The following is a 13,527-nucleotide window of genomic DNA, read 5'->3' on the forward strand; positions in this document are numbered from 1 at the left end:
CTTCTATTTGGGGCATACATGTTCAGAATGAGACTTCATCTTGACAAATGTTTCCTGCGATGAGTATAAGTGTTCTTCTCCATCTCTTTTGATTAATTTAGTTTGAAGTCTATTTGTTAGCTATTAGAATAACTACAACTGATTGCTTCTTAAGTCCATTTGATTGAAAAATCTTTCCCAACCCTTTACTCTGAGGTAATGTTTTGTCTTTGAGGTTGTGGTTTATTTCTTGTATTCAGCATAAGGATGGATGCTCTTTTCATATCCATTCTGTTAGCTTGTGTCTTTTTATAGGTGAATTGAGTCCAGTGATATTAAGAGATGTTAATGACCAGTGACGGTTGGTTCCTGATATTTTTTTCGTGGCACTGTTTGAGCATTTGAGGCCTGTCTATGGGATATATATGAGTTATGACTATATTGAAGGATTTTTCTGAAGAGCATGATCCAAACTGAGAGGTTGTGGAGGAGAGTTTTACCCTGAGTCCTCCAGATTGACTATACTTGGTTTTTACTTAACATGTTTGATTTATGTTTGAGATTGTTAGTTTTTTGTTAATTTAAACTAGACCTTCATAACCTTAAGTTTTTATTACTTTGTAAGATATATTGAAGCAGAATTAAATCACTTATAGAGTATGAAGTGACAGAACTAACCATATGGGGGGAAGGGAAGGGAGTGGGAAAAGGGAAGGGAGGGAGGGAAAGAGAAAAAAAATTTAAAAAGAAGGTAAGAGGAGACAGAAAAATTCTTCCCTGTCCCTTCAGAAGAGCAATGAAAAAGAGAGTGGGAGTAGGCAGAGTTTGTTGTAGTGGTATATTATTTGTATTTTGATAAATAAATTCTTCCTGAATACTAGAGGAAAAGCTTAAAGCCACTAGACATCAGGCAATGGTGACACACACCTTTAAACTCAGGATTTGGGAGACAGAGTCACATGTATCTTGGTGAGTTAAAGGCTACACTGGGCTACACAAGATCTATGCAGAAACATATCCAGTTGGTGATGGCTCACACCTTTAATCCCAGTCCTAGAGAGTCACACACCTTTAAACCCAGCACTAGAGGAAATATAAACTGGGAGGTGAGAGAGAGGATTAATTTGCTTAGTTTACAGTCACCCAGCCTTGGTAGAGGTAAGACTTCTCTAGTGGTTTGGTTGCTTTGCTTTCTTGGTTTGTGGGTTGAACCGCAATTTCTTTTCTGTCTCAGGGTTTTTCTTATTTATGCTGTATTTGGTGTCAAATATTTGGGGTACAAATTCACGAAAAATTCATTTGCCTGAAGCTTTTTATCCACCAACAAAGCCCAGGGTTGTGCGTGGGGATCCAACCCCCACTCATCTAGGTTTTCTCTCTCTCTCTTTCTATCTCTCCATCATGGGTTGCAGACTGTCCCTGAACCCTCTCCTCAGGCTCCTGCCAAACTAGTTGGCTGTCTTGTAATCCAGTCAGGCTTTTACTGTTCTACATAGCAGAAATCAGCCTCACTTCTATATCAACATTGTTGGTAGATTTGGTACGATAATTGGGAATTATTAAAGGCAAGAATTAGTTAAAAGAGAGAGTTTTTTTCATACAATAAAAATGGAAAAAAACATTTTAACAAAGAAATTATATATCTCTGTCTGATGATATGCTTGACAGGTTAAAAATGGAATGATTGAGATAATATCTGATTTAGATGGAATTTATGTAATGTCAATTATAAACATTATCAGCATTATCATTTTTGTTGCATCACTTAAAAAGTTGATTAATCTGAGTGCTAAGATATAGGACTTAGAAATAGCTAGTAAAGCAGATCACAGAGAAATTCAAACCCAGGCAAGAAGAATTTAATGGAGAGCCAATTTCAGCCTTGCATTATAAGAATGGAAAGGAAGAGCCTAAGGTTTACAGACAGCCAATCATAATATTCCCAGCAACATTACAGGAATTTCAAAATGGCAGAGGCTATGTTATAGCTAACTGTATCCCTGTGCCATGGTTAGATTTAGAGATTCAAGGAAACAACCATCTCATATAGCAAGCATTCACCTTTTGTCATGCAAATGTTATACTTATAGTCACTTTGTAATAGAATTACTCCTAATGACTAGAAAGATTTGGTTAATGCAGTTTTAGAGATCAGTACACAATTACAATAGATACCTGGTGCAAAGAAGAGGCTAAGATTATTGAACAATGAACTAAAGCGAGAGGTAGAGAAATCCCCCAAGATCAAACTCTTGGTGAAGGAGACTATGCTACTATAGAAAGTAGGCTGTATATGATATTCACAAACTGGATTTATGCCATGCCTTAGATTTGAATGCTTGGAACAGAATTGGAGAATTAGGAAGGAAAATTGAGTCACTTAATACAGGAGCCAAAGGAAGCCTTTATGAAAGTTTTACAAAGATTGATTTCAGCAGTAAATAAAATGATAAGAAATTCAGATGCTGGACTGTAACATGTGGTCCGGGCTTGTTGGGGTTTCTGTCCCACCTGGTCCCCCAGCCATTTTGTCCCAGATAAAATCACACAGAGGTCTCCATAAGTGATAAACTTATTGGCCCATTAGCTCAGGCTACTTATTAGAGCTTGTAGCTTATATTAACCCATTATTCTTACCTATGTTAGCCACATGGCTCATTACCTTTCTCAGTGGGGTAGGTCACATGCTGTTCTTCAGTGATCTGGGCAGGACTGGTGGAGGTAGCTTCCTGCTTCCCAGAATACTCCCATTGTCTTTGCTCCACCTCTACTTCCTGTCTGGTTTTCCTGCCTGTATTTCCTGCCTGGCCAGTCAGTGTTTATTTAAATTATGATTGACAGAATGCAGTCAATTCTCCTGCACCACCGGACAAGCAATAATTTAATCTCTGTTTTTTAAGAATGCCAGTTCTCTACACAAAAGGATAATTAGGCCATTAAACACAAGGTCAGCACCTTTGGAAGAATGTATCCAAGAACCAATTAATACAGAAACCCATGGACACGATGATACATGGATAAGAGAGGTAGTTTTCAGAGGTTTGAGGGAAAAATCAAAGTGTCAGCCTTACCTTTAAAATGGTTGACAGACTATCCTGTATGGGTTAAATAATGGCCTTTACCAATAGATAAACCACTGACTTTAGAACAGCTGATGCAGGAGCAACTAGATACTCACCATATTGAAGAATCAACTAGTCAGTCCTTGGAATTCTCCTGTATTTGTTGTTAAAAAGAAATCTGGAAAATGGAGAATGGTAACAGATTTCAGAGCTGTTTATAAGATGATTCAACCAATAGGTTCCCTAAAGTCTGGCATCTGTTTGCCTTATCTATTATAACTGTGGTAAAAAAAAAATTCACTTTAAAAGGGATTGTATACAGGGTATTCCTATAAACAATCTTTTTTTCTTAAAATAATCCTTTCAGAATGACCCTTCCTTCAGGACTAATGCAAAAGGTGTTACAAAAGCAGGCACTGAATTCATGGATGTAGGGCAATAAGGAATATTCAAGGTAATCCTTTGCCATTGGAAATCTATGTGAAGGGGCTTCTCAAAGGCCCCTAAGACAAATGTGACCCTTATTCCAAACCTAGTTCAGTTCCTTCATGCTATTATACAGGAAACTCCTTCCCAGAACAACTAAAGTACCTTTTGCCTATTGTAAGAAACCATACTGCTTCTGATAATAAAATGACTATAGAAGAGAGAACAAAGAAATTCAAGAGAAGCCATAAACTGAATATTTTGACAAACTTCTATAAATGAACAAAGATCAAAGTTAAAAATATGAATAAATGACATTGTTATTGAAAGTCTGGTAGACACAGGTACAGATGAAACAATAACTTCCTCAGCTTCGTGGCATGCAAATTATCCTACCAGGATATAAATGTTCAGTTCTTAGGGATCAGAACTTTATTTCAGATAAAGTAGAGCACGGGATGTGTCAAATGTATAGGGCCATAAGAACAGGGAGGAATATTAAAACCAAATGTAGCTAACATAGCAATGAATTTGGGGGGATGTGATTTGTTATAGCAATGGAATACTCAGATGAACATTTCCCAAATCATAGAACCAAAACATAAATTAACATATGTTTCTGGGTACGATATTGGGTTTTATAAAAAGCAGTCACAGAAGATTCAGGTTGTACAAGAAGAGGGCACAAAGGCTGATGATATTTCAAAGACACCAACAGCCTTACCTTTAAAATGGTTGACAGACAATCCTGTATGGGTTAACTAATGGCCTTTACCAATAGAAAAATCACAGACTTTAGAACAGCTGATGCAGGAGCAACTAGATACTCACTATATTGAAGAATCAACTTGTCAGTCCTTGGAATTCTCCTGTATTTGTTGTTAAAAAGAAATCGGGAAAATGAAGAATGGTAACAGATTTCAGAGCTGTTAATAAGACGATTCAACCAATAGGACCCTAAAGTCTAGCATCTGTTTGCCTTATCTATTGCCTGAAGAAATTATAGTACCTTTTACTAATGATGAAATTAACAAATTATGGGAAGAGAGTGAACCATAGCAAAGAGCTTGCAGTATTTTTTTTGGTAGAGATTATCGAAAGCTATCCTAAAAGCAAGAGAAATGTTCGACTTATAAAGATTAATAATTGGACCCTTCCTTACATTGTATGGGACACACCAATAACCGGAGGCCCTATATTATATAGTGATGCAAGAAAATCAGGAAAGGCAGGTTACAAATAAGAAAATTTAAGTAAAGTGAAAGAAGATCCTTATGATCCTGTCCAAAAGTCAGAATTATATTCTATTCTCATGGTACTAAGGGATTTGAAAGGACTTCTCAACATAGTTACTGATTCACAATATGCAGAGAGAGGTATTTTGCATACTGAAACTGCTGAATTTATAACAGACTATACAGAATTGGCTTTATTATTTTTCATGTACAAGATATAATAAGGAATAAGCATCATCCCATATACATAACACATACCCAATCCCATAAGGGTCTGCCAGGTCACCTAGCACCAGGCAATACAGAAATTGATTGAATGTAAAAGCGCTTGAAGGCCTCAGTATTTCGTAAAAATCATTATGTCAATAGCAAAGGTTTTAAAAAGTACTTTTCCATTACATGACCACAAGCCAAGGAGATTTTAAGGGAATATCCTACTTGTTCTTTTTACAAACAAGCAGCATTACCTGCAGGAAGCATCCAAAAAGGTACTCAAAGAAATCAAATCTGGCAGATGGATATGTTCCATTTTGTAGAATTTGGAAAACTTAAATATGTATACCACACCATTAATAGCTATTCTGGTTTTCGATGGGCAATGATTGAGTTTGAAAAAGGCTGATTTGGTCATCACACATTTGCTAGAAGGTATGACCATCATGGGTACACCTATACAAATAAAGACATAATGCTCCAACATATTTCTCTAAGAAAATGAAATTCCGTTTTGCTTATTATGATATAAAACATATTACATATCTACTACACAATGTTATAGGCCAGGCAGTTACAGAAAGAAGAGGTCAAACTCTAAAGTATATGTCACATAAACAGAAAGGAATGATAAATACCCCCCCAAAATAGGTTTCATAATGCTTTATAAACTTTTAATTTTCTAAATACTAATGAGAAAGGACATTAGTATGAGAACAACCGCTGTGGAGAGACATTGAATTGTAGAAAAATCTGTGGAATTAAATCAGCCAATATACTTTAAAGATGTGGTGACCTCAGAATGGAAACCAGGACATATGTTATGTTTGGGAAAGGATTTCTCTTTTCCTTCCACAGAAATTGATAAAGATTTGCTTTCAACAAGAGACACCTCTTAATTACAAGAGATGATAATTCATCACGGTCTTTTAATCTGAAATAACATATAAAACTAACAAATGCTTTTTAATTTTTATCAGATATAACTTGCCAAATGAGAATCTCCCCCACAGTTAGGGTTTTTTAGTGAAGGATTTTATCCTGTCTTTTCAGAAGAATAAAGAAATCCAGCTAGGGAATCTGAAGATAACTATACAAATGAGATATCTGAAGAAAAAGAACAAATCATCCATAAAAAAATTCCTCAAGAAAAAGAATAAATTGGTCTATTAGTATATTACATTTCCAGCAGGGAAAGACTTCCATAAAATCTTCCCAAATCTTTGTTTCTGCTGTCTCTACAGACATATAATGTAAATGGTCTTTTTGTAGTCCAAGTCTAACTAAAGATTTAAGATGGCTTTGGAATTGGAGTGTGGCTCTCTCCTCTAAACTCAAGCATGCTTATTAGAGTGAAATTCAAAGTCTCTGTCTTATGTCAGAAGAGATATGCAATGGGACAGAAGAAAAACAAAAATTTAAGGACTATTTTATTGCTACTAGTCTCATAATCCTTTGGTTTTTATATTGATACTTTGTCAGCTTTTCTTAAGGTAAAAGATTTATAAGATTAATATATCTTAACATGTACTAATATATTAATACATATGTCAATGTATTTTAAACTTTTAGTCATGATATTAACGGTCATACAAAGTACGAACTAATTCTAGAAAAAGTTTTATCTACCTTGTTGTACATGCTTTTAGGTTTGAACCCCTTTCACTTTTCTACAGTGAACCATGAGCACACCTAACAGCAACATTTGAAGTCTCCATGGGGGTGATGGGGCCCCACAATGATGACTCCTCCAGGATTATGATAATACCACTAAGCTGAAAAGCATCACCTAAGGTCGAGATTGCACTAAAAACTTGTCAGAATAATTTTGAGGAGGATAGCTGAGATGATCCAGCCTAACAGACTACTCTAGCAAGGACTTGAGACAAGCTCTGTACTTTCACATTAGGCATAGACTGAACAACAAATGCCCCATATTTTCTTTTCAGGATCCCCTAAAGATACCATCACCCCTAGACAGCATGAAGTAAATTTAAGAATATGATGCCCACATTCCCAAGAGGTGGGGTTTTTGGTCCTTCAATGAATTGTGAATAATTGTCCTTGTTTAGGGGGCTAGTAACAAGTTATTTTGGGCAATGGTCAGGAAAAAAGCTAAACAAAGAAAATTAGATTAAAGGTTCTTGTTTTTGAAAAGAAATAAGGGGATATTGATATGATAGGATACAACAGTAGATTATTGAATCTACTCTCAAGAAAAAAGAGAGGATATAGCTATGGTAAGACAAACAAACGAGATTACTGAATCTACTTTTAAAAGCAGCTACTAGTTTTAAATGTTTTACATTGGATTGAACTTTTGTATATTATATACAAATATTGTATATTGATATTAATTTTGTTAAAACATACTGTACATACATTTGTGCTGTTGTTCAAGGTATTGTACCAATATAACTTTTTTAGCAATGTAATTCAAATTTATAGTCCTCAAAAATTCTTATCACCAACTGGGATAATAAGGAAATGCAGGTTAATAATTAATCACCTAGTATAATCAAACTTGTAGTCACATTGGGTATGTTTTAAAGGTACAACAAAGATATATTTTAGATGGGTCATCTTCAAACACTTCAAAGATTTACAGAATATATCATTTAAGATGTTTTAATGACTTAGGTTCTTCATTGGTTTGACAATGAAACATGTCTACTCCTGGCAACACCAATCTACTTCAGAGAAGGTTATTGAAGAAACTACATATGTAATTTACTTTCTCTGTGGTGAAAGTAAGCCACTGGGAAATAAAATGCTCTTGCCTCTACTCTTGACGGTATGCTGTCCTAATTGAAGCATCAGGACAGAAAAGAAAGAGACACCAAACTTAGTTGAGACAAGGAGAGAAAACCCTTCATGAAATCCTTATTCGCAAAAAGGTGTACCATTTATACTAGGTCTGTAGGCCAAAAATGGAGATACCCCAACTTTGCAGTGGAACTTTGGGTGACTCTCTAGACAGCCAGACATTTCTGTCATTTCTCACATTTTTTGGAAGTAGCTTGCTTACACTTCCTGCTTACCCAGTTAATATTATTTCCTTTTTGAGTCTCTGAGGTAGTTGAAGACTAGAAAATTATAACTATAGTTTCCCTTGTTCATGTGACTCAGAAAAGAAATTCACTAAAGAAATGTAAAGTATTTAAGATTGAGAGATATCAAAAAGTAGTTTTGGATGGCAATGTAAATTGTAGTAGAGAGTAAATTAGGTACAAAAATTTGGACTCACCAAGATAGGATAGATGTGGACCATTTTCTCTGAATATGTCAAATGCAAATGAACTAGACATTGTTGATGTATTCGTTCCATGTATATATTGTATATAGTCATTTTACTTATTGTATGTAATTTTTCTTAAGTTATTTATAGCCATGTTTATTTTAAACAAAAGAGGGTAAATATAGTGGTATATTATTTGCATTTTGATAAATAAATCTTGCCTAAACCCACTAGGGGTCAGGCAATGGTGACATACACCTTTAATCCAAGGATTTGGGAGACAGAGACAAATAGTTCTCTGTGAGTTTAAGGCCACCCTGGCCTACACGATATCCAGGTGGTTGTAGCTCATACCTTTAATCCCAGCGCTACAGGGAATATAAAATGAGAGGAGAGACTTAGTTTGCTTAGTTTAGGGTCACCCAGCCAGGCTAGAGGTAAGATTTCTCTAGTGGGTTGAGTGCTTTGTTTTTCTGGTTTGCAGATTGAAGCCCAGTTTCTATAGCTGAGTTATTTTTTTTTATTCGTGCTACAGCTTGTCTCTTAAAGGGACAGGGTACTGTCTGCCATGCACACAGACGTGACACAGGGCACCGTACATGATGCACTGTTCCAGGTTTCCCAGGCATATTACCAAGGTATGCCTGGATACTAACACTCTGTATCATGTTTAGTAGTGTTATACCTTGTTCCTGCAAAAGTTTCACATATTAAATCTTTGAACTGTACTTGTTGGTGCTATTTCAGAATATTCTGTAAATATAAGGAGATAGTATATATGTGGGGGAGGTAAAGTTCAAAAGGAATGCCATTGGGGATTTTCTCTCATCCCCAGAACCTATTCTATCTTTTATTCCTTTCCACTATAAGATAAGTAGCCACAGCCACCTAATCCCATCACAGAGCTGTTCTGTTTTCTCATCCCTGAAAATCATAGTCAAAATCTATTGTAGACAGAGGCTGCTTGTTCAATTCCTGATGGCCCAGACCTGAAATAATTACACAAAACTATATTGATTACAATATTCTTTGACCAATAGCTTAAGCTTATTTCTAGCTAGCTCTTACATCTTAAATTAACTCATTCATATTATTTTGTGTTTTACCACAAAGCTCGTGGTTTACCATGTAAGGTTCCTGGGCATCTGTCTTCTTCGGTGGCTACATGGTGTCTCCCCAACTCAGTCTATTCTCTCTATATATCTTTTCCAGCCTGGCTATATTCTGTTAAGCCACTGGCTGAAAGAAACTTCTTTACTAACCAATGGCAAATAAAAAAACCATATTCCTGGCATACAGAGGGGACTTCCACATCAGTCTATAGATTGAAATATCTGAAAATGTAAAATAAATGGAAGGATATACTCCCATTTAGTTTTCCTCTGCGATATAATGGTCATCACTAGAAGATAATCTGTAGAGAAGATTTAAGTTATGGTGATTCAACAGCATCATGCTGTTAAAACAACAACATCAGCAAAGAAACCCAAAAAACAATACTGTGTGTAAGAGTTAATGTGCTTAATAGAAGCCATATTTGGATTTTTAACTTTGATCATTACTTGTTCCTCTCTGACCCCTAGAGCTGTTAGTCTGTTCAACTAGTATGTTACTTGCAAAAGCCATGTTTGTGATCTGCAAATCTCTTGCATAGAGCTTATCATTCTCTTTATCATTGTGTTCTGGGTAATTCTGCTTCTTCTCATCACCTTCACATGCACAGGGCTATCCCACTTCTATCTTAGGAAATTCTATAACTTCACTATGAACTCTCTGAGGGTAACCACATACAAGATTCTTTTGAATCATTTAGAGTTGCAAGGAGAAGATTGGGCCCACGGAAATACCACAGGTTTTTAAAACAATTAAAACAGGTTTTTTAATCAAATCTCTGATTGGAGCATTTAAAAAAAAAGCATCTGTATTCCTTTACATCACCAAACACTGTAGAGCACAGGAAACCTGGATTCAGCTCATGAAGTAATTCAAGAATTAGTATTCATTTCCTTCTAAGTTCTATTCTTATAAGTATATCTTAGTATTCAGGTATAGGAAAAATCTAGAGGATCACAACTTGACATGCATTTTGGACTCCAGAATGATCATGAGAGCATTTAGGCCTATTCAATGAGGCCATTTCTCAGATCATAAGAAAAAAATCCTAAGCAAAAAAAAAATGTATCCTTGAAATACTCTTGGAAATAAGATATGCTTGTTCATCTTTCACAATCATGTCTAATAATAATAGTTCAGTAGCAGAGTGTTTTTCTAGTATCCATAATGACCCAGATTTAATATTCAGCAACACAGAAAATTGAATTTAGGATTATCAGGTCAAAAAGAATGATGGTTATTAATAAGGCCCTTTACAGAAAGGCTCTTGTAATAATAACAAATTCCAGCTTCAAAAATCCCTCGCCTTATGTCACTGTCCAAAGTATTACTAAGAAAGACTCCTAGGCACTGCCCAAATATTTTCTAGAGATTGATTTGAATGACTTCTCTACCTCACTCTCTCCATTCACCTTCAACTACATTCGCCATTTGCCTGCACCCAAACTAGACAGATAATTTGAGCCTTAATTTCAGAGCAGGTCTCAGGCACAACTTGGCATCCACTCTCCTCATTTCTAACACTCTGTGCCCTCCATTTGATTGTTAGGGAGCCTGTGAAAAATGCTCTTCCAATTATAGGAGTATAAATTCATGGTAGAACATTTCATTAGCATGCAGTTGTCCTGGGAATCTACCTCTAACACACACACACACACACACACACACACACACACACACACACACAGACACACATACACACACATTGCAAATGTTATCATCATTAGAAAAATTCTTACACAAGTTATGAATAGTGGTCAAGCACATAACTTCAGCACTCAGAGTCTGAGGAAGGCTTGTTTCATGTCTGAATCCAATGTGGACTACATATGAAGTTAGAAAATATTTGGTTTACATTGTAAGAGCCTGTCTACTATAAACAAAAAAACTAAACCAAAAAAATCAATGGCAGAAATAATGAGATAGACTTCTAAGCTTAAAACAAAGTTAGACCAATCTGATTCCAAGGACTCAAATTTATCATATTTAATGTCTACCTGGCATATTTGAAGACAGAAGAAAATGCAAGCATGAATGAATAGATACAACTTATGCTGCATGTCTTAATCTTTTCCTCTTTCTGGCATAAAATATTATAAAAAAAACTTACTGGAGAAAAGGGTTATTTGGCTTACTTTTCCAGGTCAAGACACATTAATCAGAAGAGGTCAGGGTGGCAAGATCCTGAAGCAGCTAAGCACAAGATAGCCATCATCCAGAAGAGGGAGCAATGAAGGAATACATTCCTTTTAGCATTTATATGCATTTCTACACTCACATTCAGCTCATAATCCCCTTCCTAGGAAATGGTGCTACCCACACTGGGTAGGTCTTCCTTCTACAGTTAACATTATCAAAATAATCCCTCACAGGCATGCCTAAAGACAAACCAAATCTAGACTCTGTGAGACTGCCTTCTCTGATCATTCTTATATTGTTTCAAGTAGACAATTACAACTAAACATAAAGCTATAAATATAATTTCTCTGTATTTTACAATTTCCTAGGGGTTAGCACCAGCTGTGTTCACAAATTTTCTTAGAATTTGACATATTTTAAATATTAGAATGAAATGGGTTGCTGTAAGATAACATATATAATATGTTTCATATTGCATATTCCAGAGTAAGTTAATTTTCTATTCCCTTATGAGTTTCCATTTACTTAATCTCTTTCAGCATTGGTGTGCTGGTGTATTGTACTCAGCAAGTGAGAAGCATGTCATAAAGAAACTGAAAACTTCTAGATTTGCTACTGGGTATGTAAAATTCATGCAACTTCTGGGAAATATTTTTATAAATTCCACAATGAAAACTACATGACCTTCACACTATTTCTCCTCAAAGTTGATGCCTCAGTATCTACACAAGAGAAATGACAACACAATGTGTGCACTCAAAGTTTCCTGTACCATGCTCATTCATATGGTGATGTTCATAACAGGCAAAGCTTTGAGCTAATCCAAAGACCCAAGAACAATGAATAATGAGACAATGTTTGACACATCACTAGGAAAAACTTCTCACACTTGCTAATCACGGGTGTCCCTTGAGGATATCATGCAACAGATCAGATGTAGGGTCTCATGCATCTCATACTAGCCCTTGGATAGGAGAGGCAATGGGATTTCCAGAAGTTTGTGGCAAATGCAGAATTATACAGTGTAGAGGGTGTGTTGATTAGATTATCTACCTGCCTGAACAGATTGACACAGGGGGCTTCTCAGGCTTTTCTCATTCCACATCCAAGTCAGCAGATCTCCATGCAAGGCTCACTCTCTCATATATAATACTTTCCCCTTAGTACTTTAAACCTGAGTATCCTGTCCTTGTCCTGAGTAACTATCTTCACATTGTCCTGTGTACCTTTGCAGATCTCAAGTATTCACTGTCAGCAGCATGTTGAATACATACAATCGCCAAATGGGAGGTTTTGTTTTGACCACAGTGGCCTGTCTACTTTGCTGCATGTCTTTGAGCCTTCCTCAGTGGCGAGTGTGGTACTATGAAGACCCTATGATTTCCAAGCCTACAAGGGCTTTTGTGGGCATGTGGAAAGCCTGTGTTTTCCACAAAGGCAACAACTCCAGAAAAATGAAAATATGTCACCAATACAACTACAGTGACTCCTTCATTCCACTGTATATTCAAATAAACCAGCACCTGCTGCTGGTGGCTAGCTTTTTTGGGCTGTTTGGGAAAATCACTACCATTATTGCTCTTTGGATTCTGTGTGTGGAAAGAGTGTGGAGGAATGTCACTTGCAAACTATTCAGACTTTCAGGAATTCTGAAGATCATTGCTAGCAGCTTACTTTTCCTGGCTGTTTTGATCAATTACATATCCATCATTCATAAATGGGGGGTTGCCTTTCCACCATCTTTTAATATGCCTTCTGACCCAGACACTCAGAAGGTTGGTAGTGCCATGGTTTTGGCAACTGTAGCTGCAATTTTCTTTCTAATAAGTGGCAAAATTTGCCTTCCTTCAAATTCAGCCATGCTCAAGACACCCCATTCTAAAATTTAAAAGTAAATTTTGATCTTACACCACCTTGAAAATCCAGCAATGACAGAAAACATTTGCCATTGTGTCTACATAGATTTTGAAAGAGCCTAAAGTTACACCAAATGTGGCCTGTGACAAAAAATGGTCAAGTTGACTGACTCTTTTTTGTCTTGTTTTCTGTTTTCTTAATTCATTATTCGGAGTATGTGTTCTCATTAAAAAAAATCTTATTTGAATTTCCATATAAGATCTGT

At 36.1% G+C, this 13,527-nt stretch overlaps 1 protein-coding gene across 1 annotated transcript; it reads left to right on the forward strand.

Moving 5' to 3' along the window:
- Positions 1 to 12,664: 12,664 nt before the first annotated feature.
- LOC121441280 (claudin-34-like) lies at positions 12,665 to 13,294 on the forward strand. The gene has a single exon (XM_041642420.1). It carries the CDS (start codon positions 12,665 to 12,667, stop codon positions 13,292 to 13,294), a length of 630 nt encoding a protein of 209 aa, XP_041498354.1.
- The last annotated feature ends 233 nt before the right edge of the window (positions 13,295 to 13,527 follow it).

The sequence above is a fragment of the Microtus oregoni genome, unplaced genomic scaffold (assembly GCF_018167655.1).
Source record: "Microtus oregoni isolate MIOR12 unplaced genomic scaffold, Mior012 000074F_008, whole genome shotgun sequence".
Lineage (NCBI taxonomy): Eukaryota > Metazoa > Chordata > Mammalia > Rodentia > Cricetidae > Microtus > Microtus oregoni.